Source organism: Sapajus apella, unplaced genomic scaffold (assembly GCF_009761245.1).
Source record: "Sapajus apella isolate SASKATOON/1434 unplaced genomic scaffold, GSC_monkey_1.0 scaffold35, whole genome shotgun sequence".
NCBI lineage: Eukaryota > Metazoa > Chordata > Mammalia > Primates > Cebidae > Sapajus > Sapajus apella.
In genome coordinates, this window is record NW_022436975.1 from 7,213,297 (window position 1) to 7,236,538 (window position 23,242).

At 43.8% G+C, this 23,242-nt stretch overlaps 1 protein-coding gene across 1 annotated transcript in view; it reads left to right on the forward strand.

The window, feature by feature from the left end:
- The first annotated feature begins 17,391 nt into the window (after window positions 1–17,391).
- Window positions 17,392–23,242, forward strand: part of XKR4 (XK related 4) — a 430,784-nt gene continuing 424,933 nt past the window's right edge. Inside the window, exon 1 of the mRNA XM_032296102.1 lies at window positions 17,392–18,334. Within this exon, the coding sequence (XP_032151993.1) occupies window positions 17,526–18,334 (809 nt within the window). The 5' untranslated portion in view covers window positions 17,392–17,525. The remainder of the gene's footprint in view (window positions 18,335–23,242) is intronic.

Genomic DNA, 23,242 nt, shown 5'->3' on the forward strand with positions numbered 1-23,242 from the left:
GGAATGTTGAAAAAATCAACTGAGTGAATAACTAGAAATATTTTATTGAAAAGAAAACAGGAAGTATAAACTGAAGAATGAGGTATCTGTTTTAAACAGAGAAAAAAAACATTTTCTTGTTCTGCTTTTTTTTTTTTTTTTTTTTGAGATGGAGATGGAGCCTTACTCTGTGGTCCAGCCTGGAGTGCGGTGGCACCATCTCGGCTCACTGCAACCTCCACCTCCGGGTTTCAAGCAATTTTCCCACCTCAGCTTCCCAAATAGCTGGGATTACAGGTTTTCACGACCACACCGGAACAAATTTTTGCATTTTTAGTAGAAACGGGGTTTCATCATGTTGGCCGGGCTGATCTCGAATTCCTGAACTCAAGTGATCCACCTGCCTTGGTGTCCTGAAGTGCTGGGATTACAGGCATGAGCCAATGTGTCCGGTCTCTCTTTCTGCTTTCTAAACTTTCTAATATGTTATATGAATATTTCATATGGGAGATTTTGGATAGGCAGGTAGATAGGTAAACAGGTGGATAGATAGATAAATGGACATACACACATATGTGTGCATATATTTAATTATGAGGTATTTTTAGTAAATAGATTACTCTGAAATGCTCATTTAAGTCAGGAAACAGATAGGAGATTTCTAAATGCATTATGGTAAAAAATACCTGTAAAGAAATTAAAAAATTATACAGATAAATATTTTTAAGTGAATTGTAATAATTTTGATTCTATCTCTTTTGGCCATCATCATGCTACAAGAAAGTTGTTACTCTGTTGTCTATAATACCTGGATGATGGAAAGGATGCAATAAGATACTGAGTCTTGTTCGATTGAGTCTTTTCCAATAATACACACTTGAATACATCTACTCTAGATGTATTAGAGTTCTTCCTGATGTAATTAAGAACAAACACTGCTCAAAGTTTCTTGATGGTCAAATCATGTCAGTCATCTGTTCTATGCTGCAGGAACTTCAATGAACACTCGCAGTAGGATTTCAGTATAATGAGCTTAGTAGTGTGGTTGAGTGTTTTGTTTGAAAATCCTCAAAATACAAGTGTGGTTTACCCATCAGTTTCATCTGATTGATTTACTTAGTTGGTAAGCACGATCAGAGCCAAATCCTGCCCTAAGAGTTTATGTGTCCTGTCACTGCAGACCAAGGGGGAGCAACCCTCTCCTGATATCCCAGGGGCTCTGACTAACAGCCAGCTCTGTGATGATTGATACAGTTTCTGAGTGACGATCACCGTCCTCTTTCCCACATTTACCTTCTTTTACAAGTCTCTCTGCTCATGATTTCAGCACTACTGGACACATAACCATCCCCAAGGATGGCTTGGCAAGGATCCTTTGGTACAACCAGGAAATACCAGGGCTTCCAGCATTTCCAGGGCATCCTGACATTTTCAGGATTCAAAGGCAACACAAAATGGATCTAGAGTGGACTTAATCCAGGCGCCTGAAGCTTATCTCTATTAACTGCAGACTGTATTGATGCTAGAACCTCATGGCAATGAGGACAAGCCTTGACCTTCCTCACTTCACCCTGGTCTCTGACTCCCTTCTTTCCTATGAAGTATCTCTTATACTAAAACCTATGACCTATAGATAAAAGGCTGTAGACATCCCATTTTCTTGATTCAGGGAAGCCATTTGACTTCGTCAAGTTCCAAAGATAAGAAACTGAATCTTATGTTCAGAAGATCAAAGTCTGACTGACCTTCATGTCTTTGACCTTGATGACACCCACAGTTTAAACAGCACCAGACCCTCTGTGAATGAAGCATATGCCAATTTCATGTATAATCTGCCTCTTCAAAAACATACTTGTGTTGAATACATGATGTGACATTTGCTCTGTAACTACCACCCAGGATATTGGAATCCTTGAGGAGGCTGTACTAGGTGGGCAATCCACACAGTATTCACTCTGTACCCAGAGCATGCTTGAGCAAACCAGACTTCTCATTTGAATATGCTTTCTGAGAGTTATTTCATCAAAACCATATTTCTCCTTGCACTTGTTCCTCTGTGAAACAGATAGTTACACCTAACCTTTGTAAATTTAGAAAATAAAAATTGCATTTGAGTAGAAAAATTATTTTGCTAGGCTTTTCATGCCATTTAAGTTAATTACTTCCATTAATCCTCTGTACATTTCTAATGTATTCACACATTTCTTTAAGAGTTTTCCAGCATCTCAAATAATATTATTGGATTTGGGGGGATGTTTTACTAAGTAACCTCTGTTTATTATCACCTTAAACAGTTTGTCATGATTCAATTTAATTCAATCGAAATCAAGTTCTTCTGAGATTGTTTGTGTAAAAGATTATCAAATATTTTATCCATCCTGACACGTGGTTTATTATATTTCTACAATTTATGGGCAACACACACTGGAACCTTTGGGAAGCAGCAGGAGCATTAAAACATTAAAGACCTGTTATAATTCTGTCTGCATGTTGAGTGTTTTTGTTTGTTTTGATTAGGTTTGAGTTTTTTTCTTTTTTTTTTTTTTTGAAAGTACAGTATATGCTTGAGTATGAGAGAAAAGAGAATTATTCCAGCGTTGTACATTTAAATTTTTATGTTCCATCATTTTTTTATCAAAATAATTAAACCAATTTCAACCTACATCTAATTTGTAAAGAAGAAAAGTTGAATTGTAAAGCCACTGAGTTTTTCAATTACTTCCAATTTTATTAGACAAACAATAGGGAGTTTCCATTTCCGCTGTTTTCTGCACCTTCATATTTTCCAAGGCATGCATGAATCACCTCCGTTTATTATAAGGCACTTGCTCAAGGAAGCTGGAAACTTAATTAGGGAAAAGGAGCTCAGGAGCGGCTGGAGCAGGGCCCAGTTCTCTCCAGACTTCACAGGGAGCTCCTGCTGGGAAGGTGATTCAGGAGTAGGGGAGGGGAGGTGAGCACAGGGTCTCTGGACTCTCTAGAGCTGCTCTCTTCACTACTTTTGAATGAATGAAGCCTGAGAGCCAATCTAGAAGCAGATTAAGGGTAGTGAGGATCAAGTGCTGTGGGACAGAATTTGCTCACATCAGTACCAGAAACATTGACATTACAGCAATTCAGATTTTGACAGGCCCGTTTTTCCCTTGTCATCTTTTCACACCTAGAATATACCCCTTTAAGAGGATGGTTTTGGAGATTCTCTTGTCTCCATGTACTTATCTTCTTGTAATATTAATTGCATATAATTCACTAAATGTGCCATGCATGATTTCATGCACATGTCTCTACTCTGCTACCCTGGTGAATTCCTGCCAATTCTTTAAGAGCCCTCATCACATGTCATCTCTGCAAAGCCATCCCTGATTCCAGAGAGTTCATTATACACTACTCGGATTCTTATTCTATGTTTTATGCACTGCTAATATACTTTTCGTGTTATATTATTGGTATTCATGTTTATTTGCCAAGGTAGAGCAAAAGCTTTTCGAATGAGTGATCCACATCTTCTCCGTCTTTTTTAAAAAAAATTGAGACTGAGTCTGGCTCTGTCACCCAGGCTGGAGTGCAGTAGCATAGTTTCAGCTCACTGCAACCTCTGCCTTCCGGGTTCAAGCAATTCTCCTGCCTCAGCCTCCGAAGTAGCTGGGGTTACAGGTGCCCACCATCACACCTGGCTAATTTTTTTGTATTTTTAGTAGATAAGGGTTTTCGCTATGTTGGCCGGGCTGGTCTTCAATTCCTAATCTCAGGTGATCTACCTACCTCGCCCTCCCAAAGTGCTGGGATTGCAGCGTGAGCTACTGTGCCTGGCCATATTCTCCACTTTTTATATCCACCCATCAGGTGCCAGTTTTACTACCTATAAATGTTTCTATATATTTTATTTACATATACTTATACAAAATTACCATCTAGAATTTTTAATATTGTCTAATTTTTACAGCAGTTTATAGCCATTGCATAAAAAAGATGTAATATTTTCAGGTAAAGAAACTGAGACAGAGAGAATGTTGCTCAGAGAAGCAACATTTCCTAGGGTAAATATCCAGAATTCCAGTCCAGAATGAAATCACGATCAGCTGGGCATGGTGGCGCGTGCCTGTAATCCCAGCTACTCGGGAGGCTGAGGCAGGAGAATTGCCGGAACCCGGTAGGCAGAGGTTGCGGTGAGCCGAGATCGCGCCATTGCACTCCAGCCTGGGTAACAAGAGTGAACCTCCGTCTCAAAAAAAAAAAAAAAAAAAGTCCAGGGTCATTTAAGGCACCACTATGCTCACTCCCTGCAGTTGCCTACACTTAGGAAGCATGCCATCCGTGTTTGTTGAACTAATGAAGTAATTAATTTGAAAATTTTTGACCACTCTTGGTACTTGAGATCTGGGCTACGCTTGTGATGATCAGTTTGCGGTCCACAAGAGAGATGCTGGGCTCTAGGAATAATAGATCTTAAGAAGCAGAGCTACTGCATCATCTCCCCTGGAGAAGGGGACACGTCACACATCAGGCAGCTAGCAGGTAGGAAAGAAGGAACTGGGGCAGAGGGAACTTGACCAGAATTGGTAGCAGTTGGGATTGCTGATGGGACTTGAAGCCAGCAAAGCTTCGATTACTACTTATTCTCTCTGTTCTTTATCACTAGACACAATTTTGCCTTTCATCTTTCTTTATCTCCTTCTTTAGTAAATAGCAGTTGGCAACCTGGATCCCTTTGTTGTAAACCATTATGCCTTTACCTTTACACTTTGTAGAACTCCTTGATACCAAGTGTAGGGGAAGAACTTTCCTTGCCTCTTCCAGTTTCTGGTAGTTCCTGGCATTTCTTGGCTTGTGGTGACATCCCTCCTACTGCTGTCTTTGTTTCACATCCTCTCCTCCCCTGTGTATGTGTGTGGCCTTTTCTGTCTCCTATAAGGACACTGTCATTAGATTTAGGTACTACCCCATTCCAGGATGATTTTATCTCAATTTTTCCTTAATTATAACGGAAAAGACTTTGTTTCCCAATAAGATTTCTTTTTTCTTTTTCTTTTCTTTTTTTTTGAGACGGAGTCTCACTCTGTTGCCCAGACTGGAGTGCAGTGGTGCAACCACAACTCACAGCAACCTCTGCCTCTCGAGTTAAAGTGATTCTCCTGCCTCAGCCTCCTGAGTAGCTGGGATTACAGACACACACCACCATGCCTGCCTAATTTTTGTAGTAGAGACAGGGTCTCTCATCATGTTGGCCAGGCTGGTCTCAAATTCCTGACCTCAGATGATCCACCTACCTTGGCCTCCCAAAGTGCCACTGTGCCTGCCTAAATAAGGTCACATTCTAAGCTTCCAAGTGGGCATGAATTTGGGGAGATACTCTGTAAGCCACTACAATGGGAAAAAAGTATCTCTAAAGGCAGCTCATAGGATGGCCCCTGTCCATAAAAGGCTCGTGGTGCACACTGCATGCCCTTCCCACCAGGCTGCTCATCCTCAGCCACTCTCCACTGCCAGCAAACCTGAGCTGGGGGGTCAGTCACCTGGTCACCTGTGAGTGAGCATAATCCTGATCCAGTGTCTTCTCCCAACACATCCTTTTTACTCTGCCCTCCCAGGCATATGTGAACACCTGGAATAATGGAATCCAGTGTGCAGAAAAGCCCTGCCTTGTGCCACTCCTGCATCTGGCAGAGGAGCACCCAGGAGCAGGAGCGGATGCCCTTGTCTGTGATTCCATGCTGTCTAGTCCTTGGCTGGCTGTGCCATGCCCACTCCCTGTATTTGCCTCATTTGGCCAGTTCTGCAAGTTCATCTCTTTATTAATAACACATCATGTTCTTTGCATTCCTCCTTGCAACCTTCTTCCAAATTCCCACCGATCCCTCACAGAAATCTTTCCTCACTCTTATTTCCCCTCCCTGTCTCATGTGCAATTTATTTCTTAGCCCTTTATATCTCCAAGGCCCCAAAGTTAAAAATACTAGTGATATATCTGCATCAACAAAAACTCTAAATTTTGAAGTAAAATCAGAAGAAAGAACCTGAGCCATCAGCTTCTAATGTCCCTGAGAATGGGAGGCTGTCCACTCTGTTCCCCAGGTGAATGAGTATCAGACTTTTTCCAAATTTCCTCCTTCCAGAAAGAGAGGAAAATTTGTTTTTCTGATTACTAGTGATGGAGAGAGCCTCTTCCTGGTTTTGTCTCCCACAGCCCCTTCTCTAAGGGAAACACTCTTGGGTAATAGTTCAGTCTTTTCTATAAATCCTCATGCAGACAAGTTGTCCAAAGCCAGAGACAGGGACCAAGATTAGGAAGTTTAGTGTAGATGGATGGAAGCCACATTACCCAATGCACCTTTTTAAAAACAAATTATTAAAGCTGATATTTTGACCTACAGCTGTGTGAAACTTGTGTCTGCTTCCCAATTGATTTGGAACTCAGAGGACTAGAAAGGGATGCTTGTAACTCTTACCTGCAAACCACAACAATTGAAATTGGAAAAAGCAATCCCATTGGCCTATAACTGTACATTTTCAAAATAAAAACAATATGAGTTCCAGCATTATAGAGAGCCAGCATCACATTTTTTTCTTTATTAATTTGGGCAGGACTGTGCTGTCCATTACGGCAGCCACCAGCTACAGGTGGCTACTGTGCATTTGAAATGTATGGCATGGATTGAGAGGTACTGTAAGAACCACATACACATCAGATTATAATAACTTGGTTAATAAAAAGTAACACAGATCAGTATTTTTTATGTTGATTATATCCTTAACATAATAATATTTTCGACATATGGGCTTAAATAAAATGTGTTATTGAAAATTTTTAAAAAGAAGTGGGAAGGTCTTCTTCGATATCTTTAAAAAACCCTGCTAGATGTTTTTTTTCTAAAAGTTGATGAATTTGTTGGTATAAAGTTGCTGATAATATCTCCCTACCGTCCACGTTTGTACAGTCAACTCTATGCAACTTATCACATGTGTAGGTTCGTGCAGCCCCCACCAGTCCGGAGGAAGAACATTCTCACCATTAGAGGATCTTTTTGTAGGCATCTCTCCATCCCTAACCCCGGGCAAGCACTAATTTCTTCTTCATTTCTGTATTTTTATCACTTAAAGAATATTCTACAAGGGGCATACCACAATATGTACCTTTTAACTGCTGAGTAGTATTTCCTGGTGTGAATGTATCACAGTTTGATTAAACATTCACCCATTGAAAGGTGTCTGGATTGTTCTGTTTTTTTTTATATATATATAATTAAAATAAGGCTGCCATGATCATTTCTTTTCATGTAAACATTAATTTTTATTTCTCCAAGATAAATGCTCGAGACTGCAATTGCTGAGCCCTATGGTAGTTCTACGACATATTACCTTTTTAATTCTAATAGAATTTGAAGTGACAGCCTCTTTCACACCTGCTATTGATAATTTTTGATTTCTCTCTTGCTTGCTTTTAACTTTATTGATTTTATTAATCATTTCCAAGTACCAGTTTTTCCAATTTTTAAAAACAATAAATTTTACAGTAGTTTTAGATTTACAGAAAGCTAACAAAGATGGTACTGAGGTCTGTATACTGCTCACTGAGTTTCCCCATTCATGACATCTTACATGAGCATGCCACATTTGTCACAACTAAGGAATCCACGTTGGTATGTTACTTTTAACTACCACATAGGCTTTATTCAGATTGCACTGGTTTATTCACTAATGTCAGTTCCAGGGTCCCCTCCAGGACACCACATGACATTCAGTCATTATGTCTCCTAGGCCCCTCTTGGCGGTGACAGTTTCTCAGATTTTCCTTGTGTTTAGTGACCTCAACAGCTTTAAGAAGTACTGTTTAGGCCAGGCATGGTGGCTTATGCCCATAATCCTTTGGGAGGCTAAGGCAGGTGGATCACAAGGTCAGGAGATCAAGACCATCCTGACTAACACTGTGAAACCCTGTTTCTACTAAAAATACAAAGAATTAACTGGGTGTGGTGACAGGCACCTGTAATCTCCTTGGTAGGCTGAGGCAGGAGAATCGCTTGAACCGGGGAGGCAGAGGTTGCAGTGGGCCGAGATCATGCCACTGCACTCCAGCTTGGGTGACAGAGTGAGACTCTATCTTAAAACAAAACAAAATGAAACAAAAAAAAACATCTATCTTAAAACAAAACAAAACAAAACGAAACAAAAAAAAACAAGTATTGTTTTCCTTATGTTTAGACTGGTGGTGTAAGTTTTGGGGAAGAAGACCACAGAAGTGAAGTGTCCTCATTCCATGTTGACGGCGGGCATCCCTGTTGATGTTGACCTTGGGCACCCCACCAAGGGAATGTCTGCAGTTTTCTCCACAGAAAGTGACTCCCCCTCTTCCCACACTTTATTCTTTGGCAGCAAGTTGCTAAGTGTAGGCCACGGTCAGAGGTGGTTGGTGGGAAGAATTAAGTTCCTTCTTCTGAAGGGCTCATTTACTTTTCAATGATATTACATTTCTCTCAAGTACTAGCATCTACTAGAAATAAAACTCTCTTAATAAATCTTATATATTTTTTAATAATAAGCATCGATATGGAGATGACGTGTTTTCTGCTTTCTTATTGCAAATTTAAATTTCAGCGCCATCAGGATTAAACAGATTTAATCACCATTTATCATTTTGTTCCTAAGGGAAAATGCATTTTAAGACCTAAACGCCTCACTTACTGACATACTTCAGAAACAAAATGCACTTAGCAGTTGGACACTATTATGAAGTCTAGAAAGAGACCCAGGGTTCCCTCTTTCAATTGACATCAAACCTAAACCTCTGTTCCCAGCATTTGAGATACTTTATTTTGGACCCTAACCTACATACTTTGGGCTTTTTTTCCTTTACTTAGTTGATATTGCGACGCCAATTTGGAAGTTAAATTTTTGGGACAACCCGCCGGGCGCGGTGGCTCACGCCTGTAATCCCAGCACTTTGGGAGGCCGAGGCGGGTGGATCACGAGGTCAAGAGATCGAGACCATCCTGGTCAGCACGGTGAAACCCCATCTCTACTAAAAATGCAAAAAATTAGCTGGGCATGGTGGCGTGTGCCTGTAATCCCAGCTACTCGGGAGGCTGAGGCAGGAGAATTGCCTGAACCCAGGAGGCGGAGGTTGCGGTGAGCCGAGATCGTGCCATTGCACTCCAGCCTGGGTAATAAGAGCGAAACTCCGTCTCAAGAAAAAAAAAAAAAATTTTTTTTTGAGACAGCTCAACCCCCTCAATTTCTCTAACGACCATTGTTGGTACTTGTATCTCTTAGCACTAACCTGCTTCCTCTTCAACTTACTTTTAAACTTTGGCTTTTAACATTGCCCTCACTTTTGCTGAACAGTCATTTTGCTGATTTTTTGGGTAGCATTTCAGCAGTCTCTATGCTGTTCGAGCTTTAGCATTTCAAAAGCAACAATTATAGTTCTAATGGTCCTCAGAAGAGCTGCAGAGTATTTGTCTGGGAAAGCTTTTTCTGGAATATTTATTAAATGTCTGTTAATATGCCAGACACTGTGTTTTGCTCTGGGCACAGAGTACACATGGGAGATTAGTGGACTATCATAAATCAGAAAGGTTTTATACAAAGTTGCCCTTTAATTCTCTACTCTGCTACCAGAATGCACATTTCAAAACACAAAACCAGGCATGCCACTCTTTTATTTTAAATGCTTCAAAATTCTCTGTAGTTTTTGGGGAAAACACCACATCCTTTTAACTTATCCCACAGGAATTGTGGCATTGGGCAGTCTTTCAAACTCTGTCTTGTTTCTCTCTCTCTCTCTCTTTCTCACTCTCTCTCTCTCTCTTTCTTTTTTTAAATAGTAGATCTGTCTGGATTTTTTTCACAAATGTGTAATGAGGCTTTAGTAAGGCAACTGTGTTTGAAAAACATAGGGCATAACATAATTTTATTACCTCTTGGCTTTAAGCTTTTAATTTCATAGTTTTACATATACAGAGCTATGTGCTATCCCCTTCATTTAAATGGAAATCTGGAGAATGAATAGAAGTTAGTTACAAAAATGGATTTTTTAGCCTAGGCAACATAATGAGACCTCATCTCTACAAAAAATAATAAAAAACAAAAATAGCTGGGTGTGGTAACACGCACCTGCAGTACCAACTACTCCGGAAGCTGAGGCGGGAGAATTGCATGAGCCCAGGAGGTCGAGGCTGCAGTGAGCTGTGATCATGCCACGGTACTCTAGCTAGAGTGATGGAGTGAGACTCTGTTTCAAAAATAAATAAATATTTTTGACTATACCATCCCGCCGATGCCCCTCATTTGATGCACGATTCTCTCAGCTAGATTCTTGTCTCCTTACTGATCTTTCTGCTTTCACCCTTGCTTTCCTACCCTCAACAGAGCAGTCGGTGATCCTTTAAAAAGGACGCCAGATCACGTTACTTAAATATACACTGAACGCTCCTCAGGGCTGCTGCATAACTTGTGGGGCCCAGTGCAAATTAAAATGCAGGACCCCAGCCAGAGGCAGGGACACAAATCCCCCTTCCCATGGACCTCCACCCCAACCCACAAGCAATTCCTAAGACAGTGTGGTCTTCACCTGGACATGCTCAGCACCTGGATCCCAGCTGGGCAACAGGCCCCCCACTTAGTCTTTGGCTGAATGCACTTGGTGCTGCCAGCCCAGGGAGGAGAGGGTCGCCCCTTGCTTCATCCCAAAATGTCAAGTGGCTCATGCTTGACCATGACACCCCACACTTCTATGTCCAGGCCCCCACTGGGTGGTGGACAAGAGCACAGAGGGAGTAGCCGGGTAGGGCTGGGACACCAGGAGGTAGTTAGTGAGCATCTGGGGTCCATCCTAGGAAGACAGGGAGCCAAAAGCATGTGTGAGCTGGGGCACCAGGTTTCCGGCACATGCTCTGTCATCCCAATTGCACTTCACTTACAAAACACAAATTCAAAGTTAGATGCTGGTGACGTTAGAGCATTGAAGCATGAGGACCCTCAGAGCATGGAGCCCTGTGTACCTGCACTGATCGCACACCCCTGAAGCCAGCCCCAGCTCCTAGTTGTCCAGTAGCTTCTCATCTTGCACACATGAAAAGGAGAGTCTTCGTACTGGCATACAAGGCCTTGCATAATCTGACCCCCAGACATCCAGTTTTTCTCTAACCCTATTTCTGACTCCTCAGCTACTCTTTTCCTCCACTCCAGCTACACTGTTCTCCTTACCAGTTCTCAGACATACCAGGAAAGCTACTGCCCCAGGGTCGTTGCATGTGCTGTTCTCTCTTCCTGGAATGTTCTTCTCCAGGTAGCCTAGTCTTGTTTCCTTTTCTTCACGTCTTCACTCACATCCTCCTTTGGCTATCCCTGTTGTGGATGGGCACTCTCCTCCCTTCATTCAGATACGTACTTCCTACCTCTAGGTCACCTTCAAGGAGGTTTTTTCTCTGTTACCTGCCTACCTAGAGCCTTATAATTCTGATTTCCCATCCAAGATTCCACCTCATTTTGTGGTGACAAACATGGATAAGCTCTCCATTCTGCAGAGAACCTATGCATTTCCCACTGAACTCTGAAATGATCCTAGCAGACCCCAACATAGAAACCACACTAGAATATGCATTACTGCTAGCATCTGACTGGGCCTCACTATGTTGCCTAGGCTAGTCTTAAACTCCTGGCCTGAAGCAATCTTCCTGTCTCGGCTTCCCAAAGTTCTAGGATTATAGGTATGAGCCACCGCACCTGGCTTCAAAAATATATTTTGAAGGTAGAACCAAAAGTATTTTCTGGCAGATAAGACAAGGAGTCTAAGAGAAAGACATAGTCGAGGATGATGCCCCCGTCCTCTCATTTTCTTGAGAAACAACAAAATTGTCATTAAGGGAAATGAGGAAGAAGAAGCAGATTTTGAAGGGGAAGATCTGGAGTTCAGTTTTGGATGTTTTAAGTTTGAGGTGCCTAGAAGCATTCAAGTAGAGATGTTGAGAAAGCAGTCGGGTGTATTCTGGGGTCCAGGGGTGTCCAGCCTGGGGAAATACAGGGATCACCAGCATTTAGGTGTGATTTTAAACATGACATTTTATGAAATTATCAAGGGAGTGAGAATAGGTAGTAATATATTTTGGCTGTGTCCCCACCCAAATCTCCTCTTGAATTGTAGTTCCCATAATCCCCATGTGTCATGGGAGGGACCTGGTGGGAGGTAACTGAATCATGGGGGGCAGTTATCTCCATGCTGTTTTTGTGACAGTGAGTTCTCATGAGATCTGATGGTTTTAAAAAAGGCCTTTCCCCCACTTAACTCACTTCTCCTTGCTGATACCATGTGAAGAAGGACATGTTTGCTTCTCCTTCTGCCATGACTGTAAGTTTCCTGAGGTCTCTCTATTTCTGCAGAACTGTGAGTCAATTAAACCTCTTTCCTTTATAAATTACCCACTCTCAGGTAGGTCCTTATAGCAGCATGAGAACGGACTAATACACATACAGGAAGATTTGAAGACTGAGCCAGCTTAAAAGCAGGAGAAATGATAAGAAATTAGCAAGGGACCCAGAATTAGCAAAGAAGCAGGCTACTTTGAAACGGGAAAACTCCAGACTGTGTGATACATGAAAGCCAAGGGAAGAGTAGAGTTCACTGAGGAGAGAAGGTTCTATCATGCCAAATGCCACTGAGGGGATCAAGTAAGGTGAGGCTGAATTGTTCAGTAAAGTGGAGACAGACTGCCAGCGGCTTGGTAAGAACAGTTTCAGTGGAGCAATTGTTGGTTTATTTGAATGTGTTCAAGAGAGAATTGAAGAACAGGAATTGAAGAAAGCAAGTTTAGGCAACTTTAGAGAACTTTGTTGTAAAAAAGTTTCAGGGAAATGCAGTGGTGACAAGGGAATTGGAATCAAAAGTTTTGTTTTGCTTTGTTTTTTAACTACTGGATACATAGGAGTGTGTTTGTACACTGATAGGGATAATCCAGCAGAGAGGGAACATTGATGACTGAGGCAATGAGTGCTGAATTGAGCTCTTGAGCAGTGAGAGGGGTGGGGGCTGGTGAACACCAGGGGAGCTGGCCTTGTAGAGCCGGAGGCTGAGTGGGTGGTACACATGCTGGTGGGTGAACAGAGAAGGTGCTGAGCGCTTGTGTGGGTTCTGCCCTGGTCGCTTCATTTTTCCCAGTGAAATAGGATGCAGAGTCATCAGTGGAGAGTAAGAATGGGGAAGGAGGTGTTTAAAGCTTGAGAAAGGAAAATACAAAAAGTCATAACTGAAAAAAGTAGGAATGCAAATGGACTGGGAAGATGAGGTGTGACTGTGGAGCAGCCTTTGGGTCCACTTCAGGGATAGAAAGAAGCACAAGTGTGCAGGGCCATGCCCCTTCTCCAGCCACAACCAGTTACACAGCGTTAGGCCTGATGTAGGTGGAGAGCAGAGTTTAACCAGGGCTGGTGTTTTGTTGAGTAAGGGGAATAGCAGAGACGAGGAAGCGTGTGAGATGTGCCTATCGTGATTGAGCATGGAATTTACGCAATGTAAGAAGAAAGGGGAGGCCTTGAAGGGGTTAAGGGACATGAAAATGAAGTAGAAAACAGATCCAGGGATACATGAGAGAGTGAGCTCACCAGCTAGGAGGCATTAATCAGAGTGTGAGGTATGTAAAGTGGAGATTATGAAGCTGTTGAGTAATCCTAAAGTTTAGGTTATATCAGCTGTCCCCAACCCTTTTGGAACTAGGGACCCGGTTTTGTGGAATACAATTTTTCCATTGGGGTTGTGGTGCGGGGATGGTTTTGGGATGAAACTGTTCTATCTCAGATTATTAGGCATTTGTTAGATTCTCATATGGAGGCCACAACCTAGATCCTTCGATGCCCAGTTCACAATAGGGTTTGCACTCCCATTAGAATCTAATGCTGCTGCTGTTCCAACAGGAGGCAGAGCTCAGGTGGTAATGCTAACCCTGCCCAGCACAGCTCACCTCCTGCTGTGTGGCCTAGTACCTAACGGGCCACTGACCCATAACAGTTTATGACCCAGGAGTTGGGGACCCCTGGGTTATACAATGAGAATAAATCTGAGATCGGACGGGAGACAAAATCATTGATGGAGAGATCACATTTCTGATGGGCCAGGAATCTGTATTAAACAACAACTGATTGTGATGTAGGTAATCCAAGGACTGTTTTTTTTAGGAACTCTCGTTTTAAGTTGAGTTGGTGAGCTAAACACAAAAGTTTAGAAGCCAGAAGACATGAGGGGGCTGGAAGAAACAGGAAAGATATTAACAGAATGTGGTGTATGACGTGTGCGGGACACCATGTTGAACAGTTCACATGCCTCTTTGTATTAGTATTTGTTTCTGGCAACAAGACTGAATTCTGGAGATCGTTATCGTCTCTATTTTACAAATGATGAGCATGAGGGGAAGGGAAGTTAAATAACACACACAGAGATAACTCTGTCTGAGTCCAAACTCTGAGCTTGCAACCATTATGTCCACCTGTCTTGACAGGTGCACTGATTATGATAGAGCAGGTAATGTTAAAATCCATATTCTAAAATGTGATTACTAGACTTATGAGATTAGAGACTCTTGAGAACAGCATTGTATACAAAGCCCCATAATATACATGATCTCATCTAATCCTCTTATTAATCCTGTGTATTAATTTGCTAGGATCATGGGGCCAGTAATTAGCAAAGCTTGGATGTGAAGCTCATCCTCCGACCCCCTGCTTGTAAACTCCTGCCACTAACTACGTGTCACCATTACTTTCCAGCTATGGTTCAGACAGCAACCTTAGAGAGACTCTAAATGGTTTTGAATAAACGTATTAATAAGGAACTGTTACTAGTTATTTCTTTTTAGAACATAAAAAGTTTCATAATTCCTATGTTTCCATGGGAACATTGGTTAGCACAGAATGCAGCATTCTTCCTGTTATGGAATGTTTTTTCTATAAATTCACGCATTCACTCAACTAATATTTAATGAGCAAATAGTCTGTGCATGTCCTGTGCCAGGTGCAGAGGATGCAGTCGAATAAGAAACATCCTATTCTAGAGGAATCTTTAGTCAGCACCAGGTCTGAAGCACCTCAGATACTCTGCAGGGCCTTTTCATGCCTGGTGCAATTTAAGACGCTGCATTTGACCTAGAATACACTCCATCCCTTAGGACCCAGTTACCTAAGAGATCATTCCTCTCCCTAATGGTTTGTCACAGAGTAAGATCACCAGTAGCACCCTGGAGATGAAATCTTAGATTTGGACTCCAGAGAAATAGAATCAGGTTGTTTTCCAGAAAAGGATTCTTCTACTCCAAGAAGACCCAATTTTAAAGCTGGATTTAAAAATATCCCCTTTTGCCTGGCATACTAAGCATCTTAGTGGGACTGTGTTGCCCCTCAGCCATCACTTGGCGATGCCTTTCGCTAGAAATACCGGATTTGTACATGCTATGTAATCGTGTATACACTCTATAACTCAACACCCTCCTGCCAAAATGTCAGGCCAAGGCCAAGCAAGGGAAGGTCCTACGCACCAGTCTGTGAGAATACCAGGCAATGTATCCAGAGCACGGGGCAAATTCCACTTTATCTAGGTTGGTGCTGACACAGCCTGTGATATGTAGCACACAATGCGTGAGGCAGCTCTCTCCACGTGCAGTGAAATTCGTGCACTTCTACTTCATAATGTTACTAATTAAGAATGGCACTATATACTAGATCGAACTCACCTGGCACCTACCACAGAGAAGCGGGGGTGGCTGGGGGGGGGTGTCATGGTTTGCCTCCAGATTTAGAAGATCCAACTGGTGCTTTTAGTGGCAGTGTAACTCGTGTTGCCTCACTTCCCTCCGCTCTTGAAGTATGTGAGTCACGGTATAATTTAAGAATTACACTCTCCATCTCTTACATTTGCAAAAGTTAAGTGAGACAAATCAAAGCTTAAGTTTTCTTATTAAAAAAATGAAGAGCCTATATTTTATTTAGGTTTTAAAAATCTCTTAAAACCGCAACATATTTTATATTCTCCTTGAATCACTTCGATAACAGATTTAATTTCAAGTCATTTCTGGAGTTGTGGGACCACACAGCTAGTTTGCAATCCCTATAGCTTTAAGGGAAGGTATTTCTAGTTTTGGAGTAGGGAGTAGGGGAGGTGGCGCCAGTTCTGGGCTCCGCCACTCGCCGCCCGCGGGCCGGGGGCGGGGTGGTACTCGGTTTCCAGTAGCTGCCGGCCACACCCTGCCGCCCCACCACGCCCCGTGCCGCCGCCAGGGGTGCTGCGCTTCCCACCTGCTGCAGGACGCCGCGAGGGCCGGTGCGGGACCCACGGGGCTGCAGCTTCTCCTGGCTCAGAGCTTCCCGGCTGCCGAGAGCGCTCTAGGGACCCGCGTGGGGCGTGGGCCTGGGCCCCAGCGCCTCCGCACCTGCCCGAGCTGGGTCACCACCGCCCGCCGGAGAAGCCCGGAGCCCTCGGAATGCCAGCTGCTTCCCTCGAGGGCGCTGGCTCGGGGCTCCCCGCGGACCCGCCCGCCCTCCGCTGCCGGCGCGGCACCAGGCTCCGCGCTCCGGGCCCCGCACGCCTTTCTCTCCCCGGCTCTTCCCGGCGTGGTCGGGCACGCCCACTGCCGCTGTTGGCCTCTGAGCCCGGGCGCCTGATTAACACCCGTTCTCCCCACCGTCGTGGGCCCCAGCCGCGCTCCCAGCCCCTCGGCTGCTGGCGGCTCCGGGTGCCGGCGGCTTCGAGTGGAATACAAAGAGGCCTGCGCCTCCCTGGCCCTCGCCGCCGCCACACCCGTCCGTGCCCACTCTCCGCGGTCCTCCGCGAGGGCTGCACGCGGGGGCCCCTCCTTTCGGCGCGCTCCTCCCCCTCCCCCTCCCCCAGGGTCGCTCAAACCCACCCAGCGTTCCCGATATCCCGTGAGTGGGGGCCTTGACTGTCTCCCTCAGGCCCCCTCGGCCGCTTCTTCCGGCCCCTGGGACCCGCCAGGCCCGTCCCCGCACCCTCCGCCCGCCGCTCCCCTCGGTCCCGGCCCCTCCTCCGGGGCCCTCCTCCTCGCTCGCCCCTCCCGAGCCAGGGTGGGAACGGCGGCAGCTGGAAGAGAAGGGATGAGGTCATCCTCTCCCTCGGAGTCAGCTGGTGGAGGAGAGGAAGCGGGAGGAGGGAACGCGCGCGAGGGGAGGAGAGGAATGTGCAGGTCCGAGGAGCGCCGCGGCGGCCGCTGCTGCTCCTGCTGCTGGCGGCGGCGGCGGCTCGGGCGGCAGCCGCGAAGCCGGGACGGCGAGGAGCGCGGGCGGCGGGCAGGGGCGCGCGCGGGGCGCCCCGAGCAGCTTGGCTCCGCGCAGGCAGCCAGGCGGCGCTCCTGCCGGCTCCAGGCGCGCCGCTAGCCCGGCCCAGCGCCCAGCCCGGCGGGCGGCGGGCGGCGGGCGACCGGCGCAGGAGCAGGAGGAGGGGGAGCCGCGCCGCCTGGGAGGGAAGCCGGGGCGAGGCGAGGAGGTGGCGGGAGGAGGAGACAGCGGGGAAAGGTGTCAGATAAAGGAGGGCTCTCCTCCCCAGTGGAGGCATCATGGCCGCTAAATCAGACGGGAGGCTGAAAATGAAGAAGAGCAGCGACGTGGCGTTCACCCCGCTGCAGAACTCGGACCACTCGGGCTCGGTGCAGGGATTGGCTCCGGGCTTGCCGTCGGGGTCGGGAGCCGAGGACGAGGAGGCGGCCGGGGGCGGCTGCTGCCCGGACGGCGGCGGCTGCTCGCGCTGCTGCTGCTGCTGCGCCGGGAGCGGCGGCTCCGGGGGCTCGGGCGGCTCCGGCGGCGGCGCTGGCGGCCCGGGCGGCGGCGGGGCGGGCTCGGCGGCGCTGTGCCTGCGCCTGGGCAGGGAGCAGCGGCGCTACTCACTGTGGGACTGCCTCTGGATCCTGGCCGCCGTGGCTGTGTACTTCGCGGACGTGGGCACGGACGTCTGGCTCGCCGTGGACTACTACCTGCGCGGCCAGCGCTGGTGGTTCGGGCTCACGCTCTTCTTCGTGGTGCTCGGGTCGCTGTCGGTGCAAGTGTTCAGCTTCCGCTGGTTTGTGCACGATTTCAGCACCGAGGACAGCGCCACGGCCGCAGCTGCCTCCAGCTGCCCGCAGCCTGGAGCGGATTGCAAGACGGTGGCCGGCGGTGGGTCCGCAGCCGGGGAAGGCGAGGCTCGTCCTTCCACGCCGCAAAGGCAAGCATCCAACGCCAGCAAGAGCAACATCGCCGCGGCCAACAGCGGCAGCAACAGCAGCGGGGCTACCCGGGCCAGTGGCAATCACAGGTCTGCGTCCTGCTCCTTCTGCATCTGGCTCCTGCAGTCACTCATCCACATCTTGCAGCTCGGACAAATCTGGAGGTACTGTATCAGGGGTGGGGAAGAGGGAGGCTTGCTGCTGCTACTACATCCCCACTGCTTTGCTTTTGCACGGAAATCTTTCAGGGTTGCTGTGGTAGTAACCTTAGTCACACTCTTCCAGTTTTGGGGGGGTTTCTTTTAAACTGGGGCTTGCATTTTTAAAATTTGCAATCTCAGCCTAGGGTGGGAGGGAAGTGAGAAACAAGGGAAGGACAGCAAAGTGGTTTCAATCCCCTCTTCCCTTCTGTCTTCCCACTCTGCCTCACTGGCTTCTCACTCTTTGCATGCCAACCCCCCCCCCCCCATTTTTAGTGATATTGTTTCAGTGAGTAGGAGAGGATTCCTGTCACATCTTCTAAAACTCCTTTTTTATTATGTTGAATTTGAGCTGTGTGTTGCCATTTGGATGGTTTCTTTTGTTCCCTGGGAAAAAATTACTAATTCCAGTGAGATGGGAGTTGCTGCTGCTCAAAAGTACCCACATATTAATGATCACTGCTGGAGAAGTGCTTTGCTCAGAGTAAAGATCCCAATAGGCAAATGACGTGTCATATACATACACACACACACACACACACACGCACACGCGCACACACATATATATATATTTCTTCAAGCATGAGTCAGTAAACTTTACAGGGCCCAGATTTACTTTTAGATTGCCCTTTCTGATTATCTTGCCATATCTCCATATCTAATTTCTCATGTAACTATGAGCCTTTGGAGAAGGGGTGGGGCACTGTGTTAACTTTAGTTGTACTTGGCGTCTTCGTTGGCCGCTTTGCTGCTTGTCATCTGATCTACCAAGTCTTTTTACACAGGGATCACTTCACTTACAAACTGGAATACAAGGCTAAACTTGGGCGGAGGGAAACCGCTGCATGGACTTAGGAACAGAATGAAATAGTATGCTCAGGAATACATTATTTTGACTTTTATATGTTATTAGTAGATTTTGAAGAAATATTTTACATTTATAAAATTACTTGTATGGAAGTGTATAGATTCTAACATCTCAGAGCTTTTTTGGTTTTAAAGAAACTTAGTAAATAGGTAGTGTAAGTGAAATGAGGACAATTCCTAGAAAGTACACCAATCTGGGACTACACTCTGTGATACCAGTGCCCTTTTTCAATTTTATTTGTGGATATTTTTGTGATAAAAGATATGAGTTGTTGACTATGCTGAAGTATCCCCTGTGGAAACAACTCAGAGGATTTGTGAAATAGAACCACACACTTTTTATTTACAACGAACAGCCAGGTTTTCAACTGAGAAGATCAAGTGTGGTGATTTCACAACATTTCCTGTGACCAGTACTTTGTAATGCAGACTGAACATTGCCATAGATGGTGACCTTTCAGATTGTGAAACTTTTTTTTTTTCCAAGCAGATACTTTCTGGAAAAGCGATATTTGATATGCAGTCTGACAAATTGGTGTTGGAAACCTTCATACATATTTTGGACTCAAAGGAACTTTTCGAAATGCTAGTTAAGTGTGATAGCTATGTTTCCCATGGATGACTATTGGGAAGACTTATGGCTAGATGCTCTTCAAGTATGATGAAGGACTTAAGTGCTTAATTTAATTGCTGAAGTTACTGAATGGCTAGGGTACATCTGAATAGCATTTCTTCATATTCCATTAGTTAACTTTTTCAAATTTTATCAAGATTTGGAAATCATTTAATTTTAACCACACTTAAAGTTTCTAGACTGATGTAAATAATGCAAATACTTCTCTATCTTATTAACTAAAAAACTGTACATTATTTTTACAGATTCATACTTCACGAAAAATCTGATACCAAATTCTGTAAATCGAGGGAATCCTTTTAATTATAGGTGTGTTTACTATACCTTCTAAACCAAACATCTTCCCAATTGAAAAATGATGCTTAATTTTCTCAGGGAACAATATACAGAAAATGAAAAACAATTAGGAAAATATATGGGCCTAAAAATATCTCAGATAGACCATAGTCACTGGGCCAGCTTGTCATACAAAAAAGTTATTGCAGAGGTAGGGAGTGGGGGTGGGGAGAGAAGGGATGGAAGGGTAAGGTTTGAAAGCAGAAAGAAAACCGCAGGCTGTCAAACAAGTGCGTTAACTGACCCCAGCACTTGGAGAAACTGTGGTCACACATGGCTCCTTTCAGTTAAGCATCTCTATAGTATTTTCCTTAGAGACTTTGAAGTTAATACTAACAATGTGTGATCATGTAGGAGGAAGTATTATAGTTGGAAGTATTATCAGATATCACATTCTGGAAATATTGTCAACATTTTCAGAATAATGTGTTTTGTCGTTAAGTTTGAATTATCATCTAATCTATTCTCAGATTCTGGTTAAGATATGTGGGGGATGCCAGAGTAGTTTGGTGAAAGCATGATCTAAGACTAATCGACCTCATTTTCTCTTTATGAAGTATATATATTTTTTAAAAACAATACTTTAGCCTAATGTAGGAAATTAGAAAGGGATAAGAAAGCTTATGGAACTTAAACTCGGATGTGCTCTAATATGTGTCCATTTCTCTGAGTGTTGAACATTTGTATGGAACTTTGGGGTGGTAGATGCATCTTTGATAATAAGCTGATGAAGTGTAACTCATCTCAGATTATGCTGTTAGACTCATCTTAGACACTATGATTCCTTAAATCAGAAGCATCCCTCTGCCTCTTCTAGCTTTTCTTTTCAATACATTATACACAAATATTGCAGAAGCACCAGAGTACTGAGTGGTTCAAAGCACCGAGGTCATTATTCATGTTTTAACATGCTACTTTCTGGGATCAATAAAATAGATTTTAGCTAGGTTGGTAACTGCTTATTGTGTTTCCATGAAATTCTAATTATTTTAGGGAAGGACCAGATTCTAAAAGCTTTCTGTAGATATAGTATTTTGAAATAACATCAAAGTGTTGTTTAGAAATTGCCATTGAAAAATTGTGGATAAGATTTGCATGTATTTATACATGTATTACAATGCAACTGCTAAAAGCAATGATACATATTCATTTTAATTAAAGCCTACTAATGGGAAATTAATGGCAGCTTTTAAAGTCGCAGGAGGTGATGCTGGGAAAGAGCTATCTGAAATAATGAAGTGAATTTTTGCTACCATGTGGAAAGAGCAATTATGACTTTAAAGGAACTATGCCTGTGAATGAATGAGAAAGTGCTTTCCTTTCTTATTTTTTTCACATGATTCCAGAAATTACTAAGAGTGCAGTTTAGCCAGTGGGAATCACAAATGCCCAAAGAGAACAGTTTTTTGTCCTCACGCTTTTGATCAATTGCATCCAAATGTCTTTTTCCTTCAGAAATTATGAAGTTTATTCTTAAAATTCTACCTGGATTTCTCCTATGTATGTATGTATATATGTACATAGTTAATTGTTTACTAGAAAATATGTACATTGTAAATAATAAGTCAGGGGATGGTAGAGAGGGGAGTATTTTCACTATTCTTACTATTTTGGGTTTTGATTTCGAGTCTCCGTCATGAGAGTTATGTGGGAAAAATGTGGGAAAAATGCAGTTTTTTTCTGCTCTTGTCATGCTTGCTCCTCCAGAAGGCATTGATGGCATCCCGTGTTCAAATAGGTTGGGAAAATGACAGGTTAAACAAAGTTAAACATATCTCTCTACAGCAGGACTTCTCAGAGCCTTCAATAAGCTAACGCACAGTTGTAAGTTTTAAAAGGCACATCTATTAAATATTCTCATAATGATGCATGCAAAGCATTTTGATAAACACACCATTCTTAAACTTGACCAAACAAGAATAACAACAATTTTATCTGGCACTTTAAAAATATACAAATGTTTTTTCTACTTTTTATGTCATCTAAATTTTAAAAGAAGCTAAGAGGAAATTATTAGTCTCTGTATATATGAGAAAACTGGCTCAGAGAGGTTAAGTAACTGGCTTAACCTTTTAATAGGGTCACCTAACTATTATGTAGTATAGCTAGGATTAAAAACGGGACCTGTTTTATCATACAGCCTATGCTTTTTCTGCTGACTTGGCTACCTCTAGATGCCAGCTTGGATAATAGTGACAACACTGTATAAAAATAACAATAACGTTCACTGCCGACGGCAAAGTGGGAAAGGGAGCTGCCGTTTAGACAGATTAGGGGGTCTTTCCACTAACACCACAGTAGTTAAACAGTAAAACAGAGACTTGAGCCCAGCTCTTTCAACTCTCAGTTCATTGTCTTTCTTGCTACACCGTTTGGACACACTGAGGTTGTTTCATTAAACCCCAGCTAAGGAACATGATCTCTTAGTGGTTTTAATGATTAAATAGCATAATGTATGTGAATATGTGAGAAGTTATTTGCAAATGATAAAGAGGTTCTAGAGTTAAGGAATGGGTAGAAAAACTAGAGAGGATATAGGTTACACCTTTGACTATTGAAAAAGGTGTTTTTTTGATTCTGAGTTAGTCCTGAATTCCAATATAAATTAGGCAAGATTGGTGCCATTTGCTGAGTTTATCAAATGGTTATTTTTTGCATATATGTGTTCCCTCTCTATACATATCTATTAATTAGTCATTCAAAATACACTGAGCACCTGCTATGTACAAGACACTGTGCTGGTTACTAATTATTCCAAGATGAATACAATAAATATATTTCAAGGAATCTACTGTCTACTGAGTAAGACAGAAAAGTCAGTAGACCATCTCAATAGAGGAAAATAAGTGCTATGATAGAAACTGGAAACGCACACCACCTTGATAGTTCAGGTAAGACTCTCTGGAAAAGGGGGTATCTGAGCAAAGGTTTGAGTGATGAGAAAAATCTGATTTCTGAATAAAGTGGGATATTGGCTTTAGAACCTTGAATAGAATGTGTAAATGCAGAGAGGCAAGAAAGAACAAGGCGGGTTA